The sequence below is a fragment of the Heterodontus francisci genome, chromosome 3 (assembly GCF_036365525.1).
Source record: "Heterodontus francisci isolate sHetFra1 chromosome 3, sHetFra1.hap1, whole genome shotgun sequence".
Lineage (NCBI taxonomy): Eukaryota > Metazoa > Chordata > Chondrichthyes > Heterodontiformes > Heterodontidae > Heterodontus > Heterodontus francisci.
The window spans coordinates 118,294,348-118,312,788 of NC_090373.1; the positions used below are offsets into that span (position 1 = coordinate 118,294,348).

Consider the following 18,441-nt stretch of genomic DNA (forward strand, 5'->3'; position numbering starts at 1 on the left):
TGAGATTATTTGGTTCTGTATTAGCACAGGTACTTTGGGGTGGGATGGAGGCAGCGATTGCAGCCACTGTGGATTTGGGTTTAAGGTAGCATTTCCTTTTTGTGGCAAATTGAGCAGCGCCATCTTTATTACTGGCAGCTCCAGAGACGTCGCAGACAGTGAACTTTCAGTGAATGAGACGCATGTGCCAGTACTGTGCCACCTAGTGGTTGTGTTGTCAGCAAACGCAGCCAAAAAAAATTCTGCATTTTCATGTAGTTCATGTTCACCTCTGTATTTGTGTCTGCCATCCTCAGTAAGGGAAGCACTGATCTGTTCCTTTTGAAATAATTATTGAGGCAAATTTTTCTCATGCACGTAATCATATGACCTTAGTGTATAGTGCATGACATTTCATTCACATTATTCAGGGTACTTTGTGAAGAAATGGTAATGCCACATATATATAAAACATTGTGTTGTGAACTCTAATTTCAGGTCTGGACAAAATTGAATTTCTCCAAAGTCATGAAAACCAGGAGATCTATCAGAAGGCCTTTGATCTGATTGAGCATTATTTTGGTATAGAGGAGGAGGACTCGAGCATTGCACCACAAGTAGATGAAAATCAGCAGCAGTTCATCTTCCAGCAGCAAGAGGCCCCAATGGAAGGATTCCAGTTGTAAATGCATGAATGGTGAAATTGTGTATAATACCGCCAATGCACCACACTTAGAACTTCATAAATCCTCAGAGCCAAAATTAAGAAGCTGCTGTTGCCGCATTTAAAATTAGGAACGTTTTTGAAAGGGCAAAAATTTGAGGCAGCTTATGCACTTTTCTATTTGCAGTTTAAAATTAAATTTAAACTGGGGCTGTTGATTTTCATGTTGCATATTTAATCATCTAAGTATCTGGTGTCATAGAAATCTGAACTATTTCTGAATTGCTCCAAAGAAAGAGGTGTGGAGTAGTAGACGCACCTATATTTAAGCTGAAATTGCAGCCATCCAAATAGTACTGTTTCATTTAACTGTTTACAGCCCTAATTTAAACCATACTTATTTATTCTTTGTTTCTGGAGCCTCAGACATACTGTTACAGGGTGTGGTTTCCTTTGTGTTGAATAATGGAATTGAAGTCTAAAACTATTTGACCAATATCCTCTCCAAAGGTCCTAAAGTTGTATTGCTATTTTAATTTTCAGATTAGTGAAATACATGGTTTGATATAATTTAGCAGTGCAACTTTCAACACTAGTGTCTATAAACAGAGTTTACAGGTGCATCCCCCACCCCCGATGATCTACCTCTCTGAATTAGGACACAGTTGTTAAAAAGTTTCTGACTTTTTGAAATCAATTATATGTGAATGAAAATGATTATCAGCATTTGCGAGGCTATATTTCAATATGGAAATTGGTAAATTTACATTTTGTTTATAAATTACTGGAAGATAATTTCATAAGTGCACTCTGAACAGGAAACTTGAAATTTTAGCATTGCCAACTGCACATCATGTTGATAATTGCATTAAGCATGTGTAGAATACACGCACGGATGTTTGTAGAGAGTGAAATACCTGGCAATCGTTGAAACGCTGGTAGGGTCACCTAATTAGGCATACATGATCTGTAGCAATATGTACATTTTTCTCCCTTCTCTTTTTCTTTCTCTCACTTTCTCACTCTCACACACTCTCTTTCTTTCTCTTTTCCTCTCCCCCTTTCTTGCTCTTGCTCACTCGCTCCTTCCCCCAGGAAAAAATGCATTAATGTAGTTGGAGATATAGTGATTCTTCAATTTGTGATATTAGCTCAAGTAAATTTAGCAGGTATTGATGTGAGAATTTTGAATAGTGGCTAAAGTGTGATTTCACAACAATGCTGTTTAGTCTTATTATTCATTCACCATTTTTTCTCAATGAGCACTACTACTGAAATTCCCTTTGTCTTATTCACTTGAAGTAACATTTTTGCATACCCCTTAAAACTCACTTTATATAGTAGATATGTGTATAAACTACTGTAGAATAACCCTTTTATGTTTAGTTCACTAAATTGGTAGACACTTAGAATTTCCAGCTGATAAATTAATGTTGATTAACGATCTTGTTACACTACTATTCAAGACTTGTAAAGGTGGCAAAAGTGATTCTCTTGAAACTCTTATTTATAATTTGCAGCTTAAAATCACAGCCACAGTTTCATATATCATTTCTCATCTGTGATGCAGCATCTTAAGATTCCTTTTTTTCCTGCTGATAGGAAAGTCTTGCAATGGACAAACTTTAGTGTAAAGAATGCTGCACTGTGATTTTTGAAAAAAGAAAATGGAGTTTTGTGTGCTTAAAGGTTCACAGTGTAAATATACAAAACATGTTGCTGGTTTCATGTTTCTTCCCTACTGAAATCAAATGTTTTTATCCACCATGTCAGCAAGAACCCTTTTTGTACACATTTGTTCAGTTAAAGGTGGGGAACTGCACTGCTAAATAATTAGAAAGAAAATAAATTTGGTTAAATTCAGAAACGCAACTTTTTCTGAAATTAATTTAGTTCTATTCTGTATTCAGCCTATAGATTTTGAATTCCACACTATATTGACATACTGAATTTTACTGCTTATCAGAATTGAAAGTTAATTTTACTGTTGTACTGTTAGCCTAAGAAAAGGAAGAAAAAAGCTATAAAGGCTGGTAATATTATCAGGTGAGTGCTTAACATGTTTGTGGGGCATTCCTTTCTTGCTGTTTTAAGAGAGTCACATGACAAATGTTCAACCATTAATGTTGTCAACAGTAATTCTAAAGAATATCTCAACAAGGGGAACAGATTATTAACCTGTCTGGTCTGAGTAGAAAACATGCCAAACTTGTTGCATTATGATGAAATGTAACAAATGAATGCTGGCAAGTGTGTATACATACATATATATATAAAAAAAAAAGCATTTGGAAAAACACTTCTGAAAAAATTCATTACTACTTTACTAGAATGCATACAGTTGTAATTAACGCTATGTCCAAACAACAAAGGAGACGTCTCTTCCTGTGAATGTCTTGGTTTATTTGTGTTATGTAAGGTGTTTTTCAATGCAGCTGCTGCCTTTCAATGAAAAGTGTCTTCTGCATTGTATACCATTCATAGGTTCGAGGGGAAAAAAGCTTTTTGAAATTGCAGTTGTAGTTGTTTGAGTCTTGGATAGAGCTAAATTTATAGAATGGTAATGTAAAGTTCCAATGTATGTAATGTTTGCATGTAATGTTCATAGCTGTTTTGATATATAGTTCCATCACCAAGGCTACATACATAAAGTATATTACTTGATTACTCCCATGTCACTCCTTAAATTTGCACGGTATTTGACATACACAACCAAATGTTAGTTTCAAATCTCCAACAGTATTACTTAAAAATGAAATGCTGGAAAATATTTTTGCCCAGAAAAGGGGGAGTTGATATTTAACATTAAACTACTTCAATTTCATGAAAAACTTTAACTAGGATAAAGCTTTGATATGTATATAAAAATTCTATAAAGGGGTATCTATTTTGCATTTTCTTGTCTTAACTGAAACATGCTTTTCCCTTGCCCCAATCTTCCCATCCCAAATTTATACAGCTGTTTTGCTGAGATGCCCAGTTGTATCCCTGCTGTAGAGTTGAGAAATCAGAATACAAGTGCTGAGATGGCAATAACCAGAAAAAGATAAGTGGAGCATTTTGTGTTGTAATTTTGTCAAACTCTGTTGCTCACTTGCCGAGCTCAGTTTAGTATTGGCTAACTCTGTACCTTGCAGTATGTACGTTGTATCCTACAAAATAATAAGCCTGAAAACTAATATTACTAAACATGTATCTGAAGGCTGAAGTGTTTAATCCAGCGTCATTAGGCAAACAATCATTACATTATACCAGCAATAGTTTATAAATCATGAAAGATTTCTAAGTTTGAAAAATTTGTGCTCTAAATTAACACATTGACATCATTTAATGTTTGTGTGTATATATTTTTTTACAATGACCAGAGCTGTACAGATTGACGTGAGTATTCATGCTTTTGGATCTATTTTCTTTCATTTAGGATTACTTTTTTTCTACTGTTGCTGGCAACAGCCCTGGAATCAACTGCCCTGAAACCCTTTCCCACTCGCCTCCACCGCCATCCCTGTTCTCCTTTAATTTGAATCTCTGAAATTGTGTTGGAACAAAATTAAATAGATGCACCAAACCAAGATGGGAAAGGATGAATATCATGCAAAAGATCTCAAATCTGTTTTGTGCATTGTTTGTATATGTGCTAAGGATGTTAATTTTTTTCTTCCACTTTTGGGCTGGCGAATAGTTTTCTAGTGAATATCTTGCAAGCATACTCAAGCTAATAGATTGTTAAGTTGCATTGGAATGAATGTATTAGATTTGGAAATGTCTGGAAAGCGAAGAAAAAAATAAAATCCATTCACATTTCACATGATACTGATTTGCTGTTAAGCTTCATGTTTTGGGTTTTAATTATTCAGTGTGCTTACTTTTGTGTGCTATATCTCCTCTGATAGCGACGTTTAAGAGACATCTTGACAAATATATGAATAGGAAGGGAATAGAGAGATATGGGCCCCGGAAGTGCAGAAGGTGTTAGTTTCGGCAGGCATCAAGATCGGCGCAGGCTTGGAGGGCCGAATGGCCTGTTCCTGTGCTGTACTGTTCTTTGATTTTTTTTTAACCTTCTAACCATTTTAATTCCTTTGAAGCTTGTGCTGAATCACTAAGATCAAAATTATTTTAATTCACATGGAAAAGCCAATAGCTTTATCCCAATTGAAAAATTGTGTGTTCTGGCTTGATGAAAGCACTAATATTTTACTAATATATATTTAAATGAATGAAAAGTAGCTTGGAGTCTGAAGATCATGTTCTGAATTTGCATCTGTGTAGAAGATGTCTATATCGAAGAGCAAGGTTGTCTTTTCTGTTACATGCTGTATTAATGCTGTCTACTTTCCTCAAGCACTTTTCCTGCTTCTGAATTGTTAACTTTGTAGTCTTTGAAAAACTTGCTATTATATAACGTCTTGTCATGTTCTCAGGCTATAAAGCACAGTTTTTGAAGCATAGTTACTCTTGTTTTTTGTTCAAACGTGACAGCCAATTTGTGTACAGTAAGGTCCCATGAACAGCAAGTGAAATAACCAGTTAATCTATTTTTGATGGTGGTTAGGGAGGAATGTTGACTAGGACACTGAGAAATCCTTTCTCTTTAAATAGTATCACGGGATCTTGTATACCAGATTGGGCTTTACTGACTCATCTTGAAAGACTCCAACTTTGCAGCACTCCCTCAGTGGTTAGCATCCTTCCATCTATGAAAGATGATGGACATGCAGCAAACAATCCACTTAGGTGGGGTGTCTTGGTGCACCTTTGCTGATGGGTATGAAGGCCAATCCTTGAGGCAGGTTATGCCACACATGAAGCTGCCAAGTGATGCTGAGTTTTTTGGCAGTGGCACCTGTTGCCAAGCTGCTGTAGCCACTGATCATCATGGTAGAGCATGCCAGTCAACAGGGAGTGTTGCCATTTCCCTCTTTCGCCAGCTAGGGACTCCCAGGTGCAATAATTAACATTTACAGCCTTCATGTCACTCTTGCAAGCATCCTTGAAACGGAGTTTTGGGTACCCCACTGGTCATCTGACCCCAACTACCTCACCATACAGAAGGTCTTTGGGTATGCGACTGTCATCAAACCTGTCAAAGCAGTCTCTTTGATTAGTGTCAACATGCTTAGGAACTCTGCCTTTGAGACAACTGCCACAGTTGTGATTTTGTCCTGTCAGGATATAATGTGTCGCAGAAAGTGTAGATGGAAATTATTAAGCTACTTTTCCTGGTAGCTCTAAATCGCCCATGTTTCACAGGCATACAAGAAGGTGCTGAGAATACAGGCCTCATAAAGCATCAGCCTGGCCCTGAGTCATAGTCACAGCACAGAAACAGGCCCTTCGGCCCATCGTGTCTGCTGGCCATCAAGCACCTAACTATTCCAATCCCGTTTTCCAGCACTTGGCCCGTAGCCTTGTATGCTATGGCGTTTCAAGTGCTCATCTAAATAATTAAATATTGTGATGGTTCCTGCCTCTACCAGCTTTTCAGGCAGTGCGTTCCAGATTCCAACCCCCCCTCTGGGTGAATTTTTTCCTCAAATCCCCTCTAGACCTCCTGCCCCTTTACCTTAAATCTATGCCCCCTGGTTATTGACCCCTCTGCTAAGGGAAAAAGTTTCTTCCTATATCTGATCTATCAATGCCCCTCATAATTTTGTATATCTCAATCATGTCCCCCCTCAACCTTCTCTGCTCTAAGGAAAACAACCCTAGCCTTTTTAGTCTCTCTGCAACAAAATCACTAAAACTGTTAAAAGTATGTAGAACTGGATTATAAATCTAAAACATTAAGATTTTTACAATGTTTTTCTTCAGATCGCACTTCGGATTTTGTGTTGAATTCTGATTACCATACTTTACAAAAGGTGTTGCTGCATTGGGGAGGGTGAAGAGAAGAGCAACTAGATTGTCACCAGTATGAAGGGGATGAAACATGAGTATAAAAAATTAGAAAGTCTACAATCTGGAAAAAGTTTAAGGACTTCACCGTGATAAAAATATTGCAGAATAATGTACTTTGCATGCCTTAATTCTGTGATATAGCAGGCATAAATAAGTTGTATTCCACCATCCGTTACATGTTTTTTTTATTTGATCACTTCTGTAACAGCTATGAGAAAGCAATTATAATATTTGCTGTCATGCCTGATCATTTTTGTTGTAACCAATGAGTATCAAATGCCATTTTAAAAAAAAACTTCAAGGTATTCTAACTAGTTGGTGCTTCGCCTTTATCAGAATACTGTTTTAAGTTGCGTTTTAATGGAATCAGTGATTTCTTAAAAGTTGCTACACAAGACAGAGAGGGAACTAGATGACCATTTTTAACAAAAGTTGAATAGTGTAGGGTAAGTTTTATTTACAACTTGCCGATTTAAATGCCTCATGCTGTTGAACTCCATTTTCTAAAAGTCTGTTTATCTGCTTATTGTAATAAGCAGCTTATATTAATGAAAAATACTATTAAATGTTGCTATAAAGTGTTGATACCAAAATAAAAAATAATGCTGGAAGTGTAAAGCAGGTTGGTTGACATCTGTAAAGACTAGAAACAAATTAGGATGTTTTGGGTACATACCCTTCACTAAAACTGATGTAAAGCCAGAAGCCATATCACTGGTATAGATTTTAATCTAACATTTTGTTGCCAAGAAATGGAAACATACTGTCTTGCCCTTTAGTCCTTTGAATATGAAATTTGCGAATTACTATTGTAAAGCAATCTCAATGCAAAAGAATCCAAATATGACTTGAGTAATATAAAACATTACATCTGTATATTCCATTCATTTGCTTAGCTTCATTCTGTGTACACTTGTTATAGCTCTATATGACTTAAAACTAGCAGAGTAATCTTTCATTGAGATGGAGAAATTCATCTTGTCAGGATGAGTCGTCACTGTAATTCCAATACCTACAAAGAAAGATAAGAGCTGAATGGTTGGTTGGTTTAGTTGTATGGCTTCCTTTAATGTTATCGTGATTTAGCAGCAGCAATAGCCATTGCAGCTGCCTGCTCACGCAGAGCTTCCTCTTTCCATTTCGCCTTTTTTGCTCGATTCCAGCTGGCAAGTGATTCATGCCGCTCAGCAGCCTGAGGAGTGCAAAGAATACAGAGTGAAGTATAAGCATCCGATATTGCTGCTCAATATTTTTTATTTATTTACTTTCAAGGATTGTCAATGTGAGAATCTTTAAATCCAAAGTGGAATACAGCAGTTTAGTGGCCAAATGTGGGAAAATGTGAGGTTGTTCACTTTGGGAGAAAGATTAGAAAAAGAGAATTTTTTTAAAATAATGAAAAACCATTAAATGTTCAGAGGGATTTCAGTGCCATGTACAAGAATCACAAAGTTAACATGTAGGTACAGCAAGCAATTAGGAAGGCAAACAGTACATTGACCCTTATTGCAAGGGAGTTGAGTACAAGAGTAAGGAGATTTTGCTTCAATTGTACAAGGCTTTGGTGAGGCCATAACCGATGTACTGTGTTCAATTTTGGTCTCTTGTACCTAAGGAAGGATATATTTGTCTTAGAATGGGTGCAGTGAAGGTTCACTAGATTGATTCCTGGGATGAGAAGGTCCTCCTATGAGGAGAGGTTGAATGAGTGAAATGGATCTATACTCTTGAGTTTAGAAGAATGAGAAGTGATCTTATTGAAATAAAAGATTCTAAGGGGGCTTGACAGGGTAGGTGCTGAGAGGTTGCTCCCCCTGGCTGGAGAGTCCAGAACTAGGAGGTATAATCTCAGGATAAGAGGATAGCCATTTCAGACCAAGATGAGAAATTTCTGAAGAGGGTTGTGACTCTTTGGAATTCTCTATCCCAGGGGGCTGTGGATGCTCTGTCATTGAGTATATTCAAGGCTGAGATAGATGGATTTTTGGACTCTAAGGGAGTCGAGGGATATCGGGATTGGTGTGTAAGTGGAGTTGAGGTTAAGGATCAGCCATGATCTTATTAAATGGAGTAGCTGGTTCAAGGGGCCATATGGCCTACTCTTATTTCTTAGGTTCTATGTTATGCTTGTATATTGTTTGAAGATGCAATGTGTCTCTGCGATGCCTTAAAATGTGGCCACAAAAATTAGCTTAATGCATTTGTATGAAATTTCTTGGTCTCTCCATTTTAACTGAGGCATTAACTCAATTATTTTAAATGGAATTACTCCTCTGCTAAAATAAAGTAATTTAATTTTTTATTCGTTCATGGGCTGTGGGCATCACTGGCTAGGACAGCATTTATTGCCCACCCCTAATTGCCCTTGAAAAGGTAGTGGCGAGCTACCACCTGGAACCGCTGTAGTCCATATGGGGCAGGTACACCCGCAGTGCTGTTGGGAAGCAAGTTCAGGCTTTTGACCCAGTGACCATGAAGGAATGGCGACATAGTTCCAAGTCAGGATGGTGTGTGGCTTGGAGGGGAACTTGCACGTGGTGGTGTTCCCATGCATCTACTGCCCTTGTCTTTCTAGGTGGTGGAGGTCGCAGGTTTGGAAGGTGCTGTCTAAGGAGCCTTGGTGCGTTGCTGCAATGCATCTAGTAGATGGTACATACTGCTGCCACTGTCAGTGCTGCAGGGATTGAATGTTTGTGGATGGGGTGCCAATCAAGCAGGCTGCTTTGTCCTGGATGGTGTCTAGCTTCTTGAGTGTTGGAGCTGCACCCATCCAGGCAAGTGGAGAGTATTCCATCACACTTGTCAGGCAAGTTCCCCACCTGCCAAGAATGAGGAAAATTAATTTCACTACATGAACATTGATTTTAAACTATTGTTGAAGAAAGAACTTGCTTTAAAAAAAACAATTGGATCCCCTGACTGGAAAGACATTTGCATAGTAACAGACAGTGTTGGATAAAGGGACCTGGTCCTTGCTTCCCCAATACACAAGTGGTCAGACCAGTTTGGTCACATGACTAACTGTTGGAGTTTTTTGAATTTGAACTTCCAACAGGGAATTTAAAATCGGAAAGCTGTTTGCTCCTGAACTGGAAAAGACCTTTCTCCTGTCTGCTCTCATCTCGCTTTCACCAGCTTTGGAAACCACTGAAGACATTTTTTTTTAAATTCATTCATGGGATGTGGGCATCGCTGGCTTGGCCAGCATTTATTGCCCATCCCTAATTGCCCTTGAGAAGGTGGTGGTGAGCTGCCGCCTTGAACTGCTGCAGTCCATTTGGGGGTAGGTATTCCACAGTGCTGTTAGGAAGGGAGTTCCAGGATTTTGACCCAGCGACAGTGAAGGAACAGCGATATATTTCCAAGTCAGGATGGTGTGTGACTTGGATGGGAACTTGCAAGTTGTGGTGTTCCCATGCATTTGCTGCCCTTGTCCTCCTAGTTGGTAGAGGTCGCGGGTTTGGAAGGTGCTGTCTAAGGAGCCTTGGTGCATTGCAGCAGTGCATCTTGGAGATGGTACACACTGCTGCCACTGTGCGTCGGTGGTAGAGGGAGTGAATGTTTGTAGATGGGGTGCCAATCAAGCGGGCTGCTTTGTCCTGGATGGTGTCAAGCTTCTTGAGTGTTGGAGCTGCACCCATCCAGGCAAGTGGAAAGTATTCCATCACACTCCTGACTTGTGCCTTGTAGATGGTGCACAGGCTTTGGGGAGTCAGGATTCCTAGTTTCTGACCTGCTCTTGTAGCCATGGTATTTATATGGCTACTCCAGTTCAGTTTCTGGTCAATGGTAGTCCCTAGGATGTTAGTGGGGGATTCAGCGATGGTAATGCCATTGAATGTCAAGGGGAGATGGTTAGATTCTCTCTTGTTGGACATGGTCATTGCCCGGCTCTTGTGTGGCGCGAATGTTACTTGCCACTTATCAGCCCAAGCCTAGATATTGTCCAGGTCTTGCTGCATTTCTACACGGTCTGCTTCAGTATCTGAGGAGTTACGAATGGTGCTGAACATTGTGCAATCATCAGTGAACATCCCCACTTCTGACCTTATGATTGAAGGAAGGTCATTGATAAAGCAGCTGAAGATGTTTGGGCCTAGGACACTACCCTGAGGAACTCCTGCAGTGATGTCCTGGAGCTCAGATGATTGACCTCCAACAACCACAACCATCTTCCTATGCGCTAGGTATGACTCCAGCCAGCAGAGGGTTTTCCCCCTGATTCCCATTGACCTCAGTTTTTCTAGGGCTCCTTGATGCCATATTCTGTCAAATGCTGCCTTGATGTCAAGGGCAATCACTCTCACCTCACCTCTTGAGTTCAGCTCTTTTGTCCATGTTTTGACCAAAGCTATAATGAGGTTAGGAGCTGAGTGGCCCTGACGGAATGCAAACTAAGCGTCACTGAGCAGGTTATTACAAAGCAAGTGCCGCTTGATGGAACTGTCGACGACACCTTCCATCATATGAAAGTATAAATGTTTGAATGATAATCTTTTCAAAATATTTTGAAATATTTCAGTCTGTAATTTTTAAACATTAGTTGTTCATAGATGAATTCTGTTTTCCAGAATTATCCAGTAAATTGTCCTCTCTCTATTCCTTTACTCTCATTTCTGACAACAAGCAGGAGAAGCTCACACGTTTACTTGTCTACAACATTGAAACTATCTACTCAGCAACCTTAACCACCACCTGCTCTACTTCTCCTGATCCTCTGTCAGCCCTCTTATGTACTTGTCCCAACTTCACATAATTCTTTGGCTTCTCCATCTTCCCTTGCTTCCTTGTTTCCCCTGTGACCCCGCACGCCCCTCCCCCCAACCCCCGCAAGCCTTTGCCCTCAACAAGCTAACCAAGAACTTTTCCAACAGGATGGTCAAGACTGCATCCTGGGAAGAATACCTATCCCTGCCTAATACTGACCATTTCTGGGATGACTGCCAAATAGTATTTTTACAATGCTGAATTGCTGCAGGGCCATCAATGAATTGCAGGATCACAGACTTTTGTAACTGAAAAATATGGCAAATATATTAGTGCTGTAAATGGGAATGCCCACAGAAATGTGGATGGCCATGGTGGTAGTAGCTACCACATGGTGATAAGCAAGGTGCTTGTTTTCATAGGAAGATGGTGCTGACAGTTTCCAAAACTTGAGGGGGAGGATCTCTATCCTCAAGTCTGGATGTTGGTATTGTACATGTGTAAGGTTGTCCACTTTGGAAGGAAGAATAGAAAAGCAGAATATTATTTGCATGGAGAGACTACAGAATGCTGCGATGCATAGGGATCTGGGTGTCCTTGTGCATGAATTGCAAAAATTCAGCATGCAGTACAGCAAGAAATTGGGACGGCAAATAGAATGTTGGCATTTATTGCAAGGGAGTTGGAGTGTAACAGTAGGGAAGTCTTGCTACAGCTGTACAGGGCATTGGTGTGAATGCACTTAGAGTACTGCATACAGTTTTGGTCTCCTTCAGGCGAGATATACTTGCATTGGAAGCAGTTCAGAGAAGGTTCACGAGGCTAATTGCGATGAAGGGGTTGTCTTATGAGGGCAGGTTGGGCCTATACTCCTAGGAGTTTAGAAGGATGAGAGGAGGTCTTACTGTAACGTGTAAGATTCTGAGGCGGCTTGACCGGGTAGATGCTGAGAGGATGTTTCCCCTCGAGGGGGAATCTAGCACTTGGGGGCACAGTTTCAAAATAAGGGATCTCCCTTTTAAGACTGGAAATAAGGAGAAATTTCTTCTAAGGGTTGTTAATCTTAGGAATTCTGTTCCCCAGAGAGCACTGGAGACTGGGTCATTGAATATTTTCAAGGCTGAGTTAGACGGATTTTTGAACTATAAGGGAGTCGAGGGTTATGGGATGAGGCAGGAAAGTGAAATTGAGACCATAATTGAATAAGCCATGATCTTATTGAATGGTGGAGCAGCCTCAAGGGACCAAATGGCCTACTCCTCCTATTTCTTATGTTTCGACCAGGTGAGGTAAGGGTCTAGGGCTCCCCTCTCAGCCTTTGCCTGGTTTGGCCGTAACAGGATTTAATTTTTTTTTTAAACAGTGTTTTAAGCTTCTCCTCAGTGAGTCCTTACTCACTGCTCTCTAATTGTAATGGAAAATAAACCAGACAGGTATACTTCGATTTAAAGAAGAAATGTGTAAGTTTATTAACCTTAAAACTTGAATTTGGTTAAAACTACTAGAAATAGGTGATGCGACAATGCTAGCATGCATGCACGATAAACGCATGCAAATAGACAGAGGAGGAGAAAGAAGAGGAAAGGTTTACACTAATAGCTGGAGTTCCGTTACTGGCTTTTGGGTTGGATGTAATGTCTTTGATTGCCGTTGTCTTGCAGTTCTCGGGGCCCAGTGCACACTTTCAAACTTGTTTAGCTGCAGGAGTCTTCTCTCTCGAGGTTTGAGTGGCTTTCATGAATCCCCTGGAATGTCATAGAGAGGGGGAAACAGGGAGAGACCTTCCTTCTGCGTTGTCTCCAAATTGCAGTCTCTTCCAACTGTTCTGAGTACAATTCAAACTCCAAGTTGGCCAGAAAGTTAGTCATATAACCAACTCCCTATCTGGGACAACCTTTCCTGCAGTTTGTGCATTTCAAAGTTCTCGGTGCAGGGGTGTAGTGCTCTCTCTCACACAGATGTGGATCACTGTTGCACAGACCAATCTTTGTTAATTGAATCAGTGAGCAGTTCCCATTGTCTTTTTTTTTTTTTCAACTGTCTTTTAGAATCCAAAACGAACAGTCGTGTTTCCAGCCACTGACCTTTTAGAATGCAAATATGTGCAGCCATGTTTTCCAGCCACTGCTGTGGTGTCTCGTTATTTTTTAGTCCAATAACAGTTTAAAAATTAATGTTCCATATGACAATTAATGTCTCATTTTGGCAGGTGTGGTTTTCAGAAGATATGTTCTTGTATGCCAGTAAATTCCAGAGGAATTTTTAATATAAATTGCCATTAGCAACATTGGACAGAAATTGGTATAAATTTCAGTGTGATTTTTGCATAAGTGTGATCCAGGCAATTCTAGGCCATTACTTCAAGTCCCTATTATGGTTACTATGGTACTTTAGTAGGTACCTACCCTGTACAAGTACTTAATATAAACCTATGGCTAACTTTGAACTTCGGTGAGGGTAGAAAATTGCTGATATCTGATTGCCATTATGCACACTGCCCCATTTTCTTGAAAGATGGTTGTATAACGAGTAGCCAAACTGATTCACCAGTTCTTTGCCCCCATCTAAGTGGAAAGTAACCCCCAATGTCACTTTTAAATGGAAAATACTTGGCTACACTGATTACCCATCTCTCAATGTTATAACACTCGTTTTTGCAAATGAGTAGCTTGCTGGGCATTAAGTTTCAGCCACATGGTTGGAGTCACATAAAGGTCAGACCCAGGTAGCGGATGCAGGTTCCTTTCTCTGAAGGATATTTGTGAATCATTTTGGTTTTGTAACAGTCTGGCAGCTTTCATGGTCAATGTCCTAGTGTCAGCCCTCAGGTTACCAGATTTATGGAATTCAATTTCACAATTTGCCATGGTGAGATTTAAAATCATGACCTTAGGGTTGCTAATTCAATACTGTAACTGTCACCACTATATCTTCATAGTGGAGGACTGAAGAAAAGATCTCACCAGCATTCTGTGCATTAGCAGGTTTATAAATGCCCAGACACAGATTATTACTTCAATAGTTTACCATGAAATTATGCTTATTTTTCATACCTGTTTTCCAGATGCAATCATAGCAAAACAGGCCATAATAGTCAAACCAATCATGATGTAGCAAGTTTTGACTCGTGCCCTGTTTCGTGCTGCATTCAGCATTTCAAACCTAACAGAAAAGACAAAAAGTCAAAATTATAGGCAATATTAAGTTGCATTTTGTTTCTACAGGATGCACTGCAGCATCTCACCAAAGCTGCTTCAACAACCCTTCCCTCCCCAAAGCCCCTACTACCAAAAAGAACAAGAATAGCATTATGTGGCAACACCATCATTTCCAATTTCTCCTCCAAGTCATGTTCCATCCTTACTTGGACATACAGTGCCATTCCTTCATTGTCACTGGTTCAGAATCCTGGAATTCCCTCCCACCAACATTGTGGGAGCACCATTACAACAAGGCCTGCAGCAATTCAAGGCAAAGGCCCACGGCCAACATTAGGGGAAACTAGGGATGGGTAATAAAATGCAACCTTGCTCACACTGCAAGAACTGCTTTTTAAAAAAAAAAATTACTCTGCTAACTGTGTTTATAACTAATATCAACATCATATTTCTTCCCCTTTCTATTTTATTTTTAAGCATTTCTTTTCCATGACTACTTGACAAAATAGGATATCTGCAATTGTGCAACATTATATATCTGTCATAGTTATGACAGGTGTAGGCTCTCCTAATTGGTTACAGCAGTAAGTAGCTGAGCCATACTGACCAGGTATATCCTTGATTTGATCTTTGGTGTGGCCTGAGTTAGTTGATCTCAGTCAGGGCAGTAGAGATGCTATAACTGACCCCAATGTGCCTGGCAAGGAAAGGAAAAATGGGCCAGGGTTCCCATTCCTGATATCCAGTGATGCCTGCTCAAAGGTGTATGTGCTTGGTGAAGGTAAACCTGGTCTGGTCTTTTTGTTACAACAGGCGAGATCAAGATTCCAGGATCTAAGTGTACTTGTAACCCATAGAAACGATCATAGAGTGCCAATATTTTATATTTTCCAACCAATTTTTGCAAGGAAATGGAATTTTGTAATTTGTAGGTCTAAACTCTATTTTCCATTATTTAAACTTGAACAATATTTACAAGAGGAAGCTTCTGACAAACAAAAAACTTGAGACCAAGCATAAGAGTGCAATAAAAAAAAGTTTACCAACAACAATTTCTTGAGGCTCAAACATGCCCATTCTTTATTGCTTTCCTACTCTATATTTTAATTCCCAAACTTTAACCCTTTTGTGCGCATACATACATATATATGCAGCAAAGTTTTCTGGGTAATCAATGTTTGATAGATGGCAGGTCTTTTACACTATCACAACATTTGTGACCAATTGTAGTATCATCAATACCACTGGGAACAGACAGCTTAACACTGATCAGCTTGGTTCAATTGAGAGGACTCTCACCCCTGAGTCAGAAGTCATAACTTCAAGCTCCAGTCTGTGATATGAGCACATTATCTAGATTAATACTTAGCTGCAGTGCTGAGAGAACACAGTGGCACAGTGGTTAGCACTGCAGCCTCACAGCTCTAGGGGCCCGGGTTCGATTCTGGGTACTGCCTGTGTGGAGTTTGCAAGTTCTCCCTGTCTGCATGGGTTTTCGCCAGGTGCTCCGGTTTCCTCCCACAGCTAAAGACTTGCAGGTGATAGGTAAATTGGCCATTATAGGTAGGTAGGGAATATGGGATTACTGTAGGGTTAGTATAAATGGGTGGTTGTTGGTCGGCACAGACTCGGAGGGCCTGTTTCAGTGCTGTATCTCTAAATAAAAATAAATTAATAAAAATAAAACACTACATCATTGGATTGCTGTCTTTTGGATGAAATGTTAAACCTAGGTGTCATGCTGGGCCCCCACCTGCCAAGACTGAGGCATATTAATTTTGCCATATCGACATTAAATTTCAAATTTAATTTGAGAAGGCCTGTTACAAGGGCTGCCAGACTTGGATGGAGTACATTTGCATACCAATAGGGACATGAGGGGTTACTTCCCTTATCCACTAAGCCTAAAATGGACTTTGATCACCAGGTATTGTGTGTAAGAGGAACATTCCAGAGACTGCTGAGGTGATGCAATCCACAAACTGGTTAAACCAGCTCATCACATGACTAACTGGTCCAGGGTTTTTTGAACCAGCCTGGACTGAAAAGATCTCTCCTAACTGGCTTGCCACAGCCTCTCCTGTCTGCTCCCATCTCTTTCTCATAGAACTCCAAATTACTGAAGATACATGAACCCAAAGAGAAAAGTCTCCTACAGCAAACAAGGTTTAAGAAGAATACTGGGCCCCAATGAAAAGCAAGGACTCTACAGTGAGCTTGAAGATCTGTAACAAAAACCCACTTCAGAGATTGCCTCAAACTTTTCCACTTTATTTCTTCTGCTCTGTTCTGTCTCTGTCTGCATGTGTCTATCGCGTATGCATGCTCGTGTGGGCATGTCGTGTATCCATAGGTGTTAACCGAATTAGAGTTTAAGTTTAATAAATTTCAACCTTTCTTCTTTAAACATAAGAGAACCTGATTTGTGTTGGGTTCTTTGCCTTATAATTGGAAAGCAGTGAACAAAGATTCACCAAGAGGGAGCTAAAAATATGGTGTGTTTAAAATAAAACCCTGTTATGGTAAGACCAGGTGAAGGCTAAGACGGAACCCTAGACCCAGACCCATTTCTCACAGGGTTGTAACACAAGGCCTGTCTGCCTGTACAAATGGTTGCAAAATGTTCCATGTGCTACTTGAACCGGGATGTATCCTTTTATTTTAGCCAGAATTCTTCAAACAGCACTGGCAAAAACAAATTAGCAGGTCACTTATCTCATTCCTGTCTAGGATCTTGATGTATGCAAATATTTTCTCATAACAAGAACCACTGCACTACTTTGTTGTAAGTGTAAGGTATTATATAAATAAATCTTTTTGTTTAGCTCCTGTGGAAGACATAAGCACAAGCAAAAGTTGCTAGACAAAACTGAAATAATGTCTCTAACCCTGAAGGTAACTCAAAAAGCTCTCCAGTGAGTCAACCCTGACTTGTTTTCTACAGATGATATTACAGTATGGAGGTAGTGCTGCACTGCCGGAAGATGAGATATTCAACCAAGACCTCTTCTGCCTGTTGACATAAAGGACCCATGGCAGTATTTAAAAGCAAGTGGAAGTTGTTTTGGTGCCCTAGTCAACATTCAACCAGACAAGAACATTCTCACGGGGTATATGGGGTAATGGGAGTAAGTGGATAACTCTTTCAGAGAGGATGTAGAATGGCTGAATGACCTTTTATGTTGTAGAATTCTATGACCTTGTAGCTCATTTGCTGTTTGCCGGGTCTTTGTGCATATTGGTTGTTACATTTGCCTATATAACAGCAGTGACTACAATTCTGGAAGTAATTGATTGATGTGAAGCACTTGGGGCCATCCTGAAGATGTGATAAGCTGCAAAATAATTAAAAGTTGTTTCTTTCTATTTTTAGATAGGACCTAAGTGCATCATAGAGCATTTGATCATCTGTGCAATACTTACATTTAGACGGTCATTGAGTCCATTTTGAAATAAGTTAACAAATGTTATCTGTGTAGTATAAAGCTCCTGTTATAAAACAGTCACCTCTGGCACCACAAGCAATATCATTGGATGTCCATTCAATTTGTGATGCCTATTAATTTTAGGCTGAGAAGAATGAATTATCTCAGACATATTTGTGAGTTGTAATATGTTCATTTTTTTTAAAAAAAGAAACAATTTTCTTTATTTTTTCACTAATTTCAATCTCTAAAAAAAATTGAATAACTGATTTTTGAAAAGAAATTTGGTTTTCTTGGCTTGGTTTGGACAGTATTAGACCACATGCTTTCTCTGCAGGGTATCAAGTGCCTCAATAAACAAGTGTAGATGACAACATCTGAGGAAAAAGCTTTGTTAAATGTAATAATATTACCATAATATATTTCTTTGGTTTATTTCTGAATCTTCCTTTAAAAACCCAGGCATTTTGTTGAACATTACGTATTTGTACATGGAGTTACTCAAACTATTCAGTGCACTGTGTCTATTTCACTACTGTTAGCCTACAGTTATTTGAAGCGAGTAAAACTTACCATAACAATTTTGAGTGATTCTGTAAATAGAAGC

The 18,441-nt window shown here is 39.5% G+C and overlaps 2 protein-coding genes across 2 annotated transcripts in view; one reads left to right on the forward strand and one right to left on the reverse strand.

Moving 5' to 3' along the window:
* The window catches only part of kpna5 (karyopherin alpha 5 (importin alpha 6)), a 48,159-nt gene extending 43,070 nt beyond the window's left edge, over positions 1 to 5,089 (forward strand). The window contains exon 14 of the mRNA XM_068025677.1: positions 478 to 5,089. Coding sequence (XP_067881778.1) covers positions 478 to 665 — 188 coding nt within the window. The 3' untranslated portion in view covers positions 666 to 5,089. The remainder of the gene's footprint in view (positions 1 to 477) is intronic.
* Positions 5,090 to 6,601: 1,512 nt separating this feature from the next.
* LOC137360098 (protein FAM162B-like) overlaps positions 6,602 to 18,441 on the reverse strand; it is a 78,131-nt gene continuing 66,291 nt past the window's right edge. The window contains exons 3-4 of the mRNA XM_068025678.1: positions 14,305 to 14,413; positions 6,602 to 7,736 (exon numbers count right to left, since the gene is read on the reverse strand). Coding sequence (XP_067881779.1) covers positions 7,617 to 7,736; positions 14,305 to 14,413 — 229 coding nt within the window. The 3' untranslated portion in view covers positions 6,602 to 7,616. The remainder of the gene's footprint in view (positions 7,737 to 14,304; positions 14,414 to 18,441) is intronic.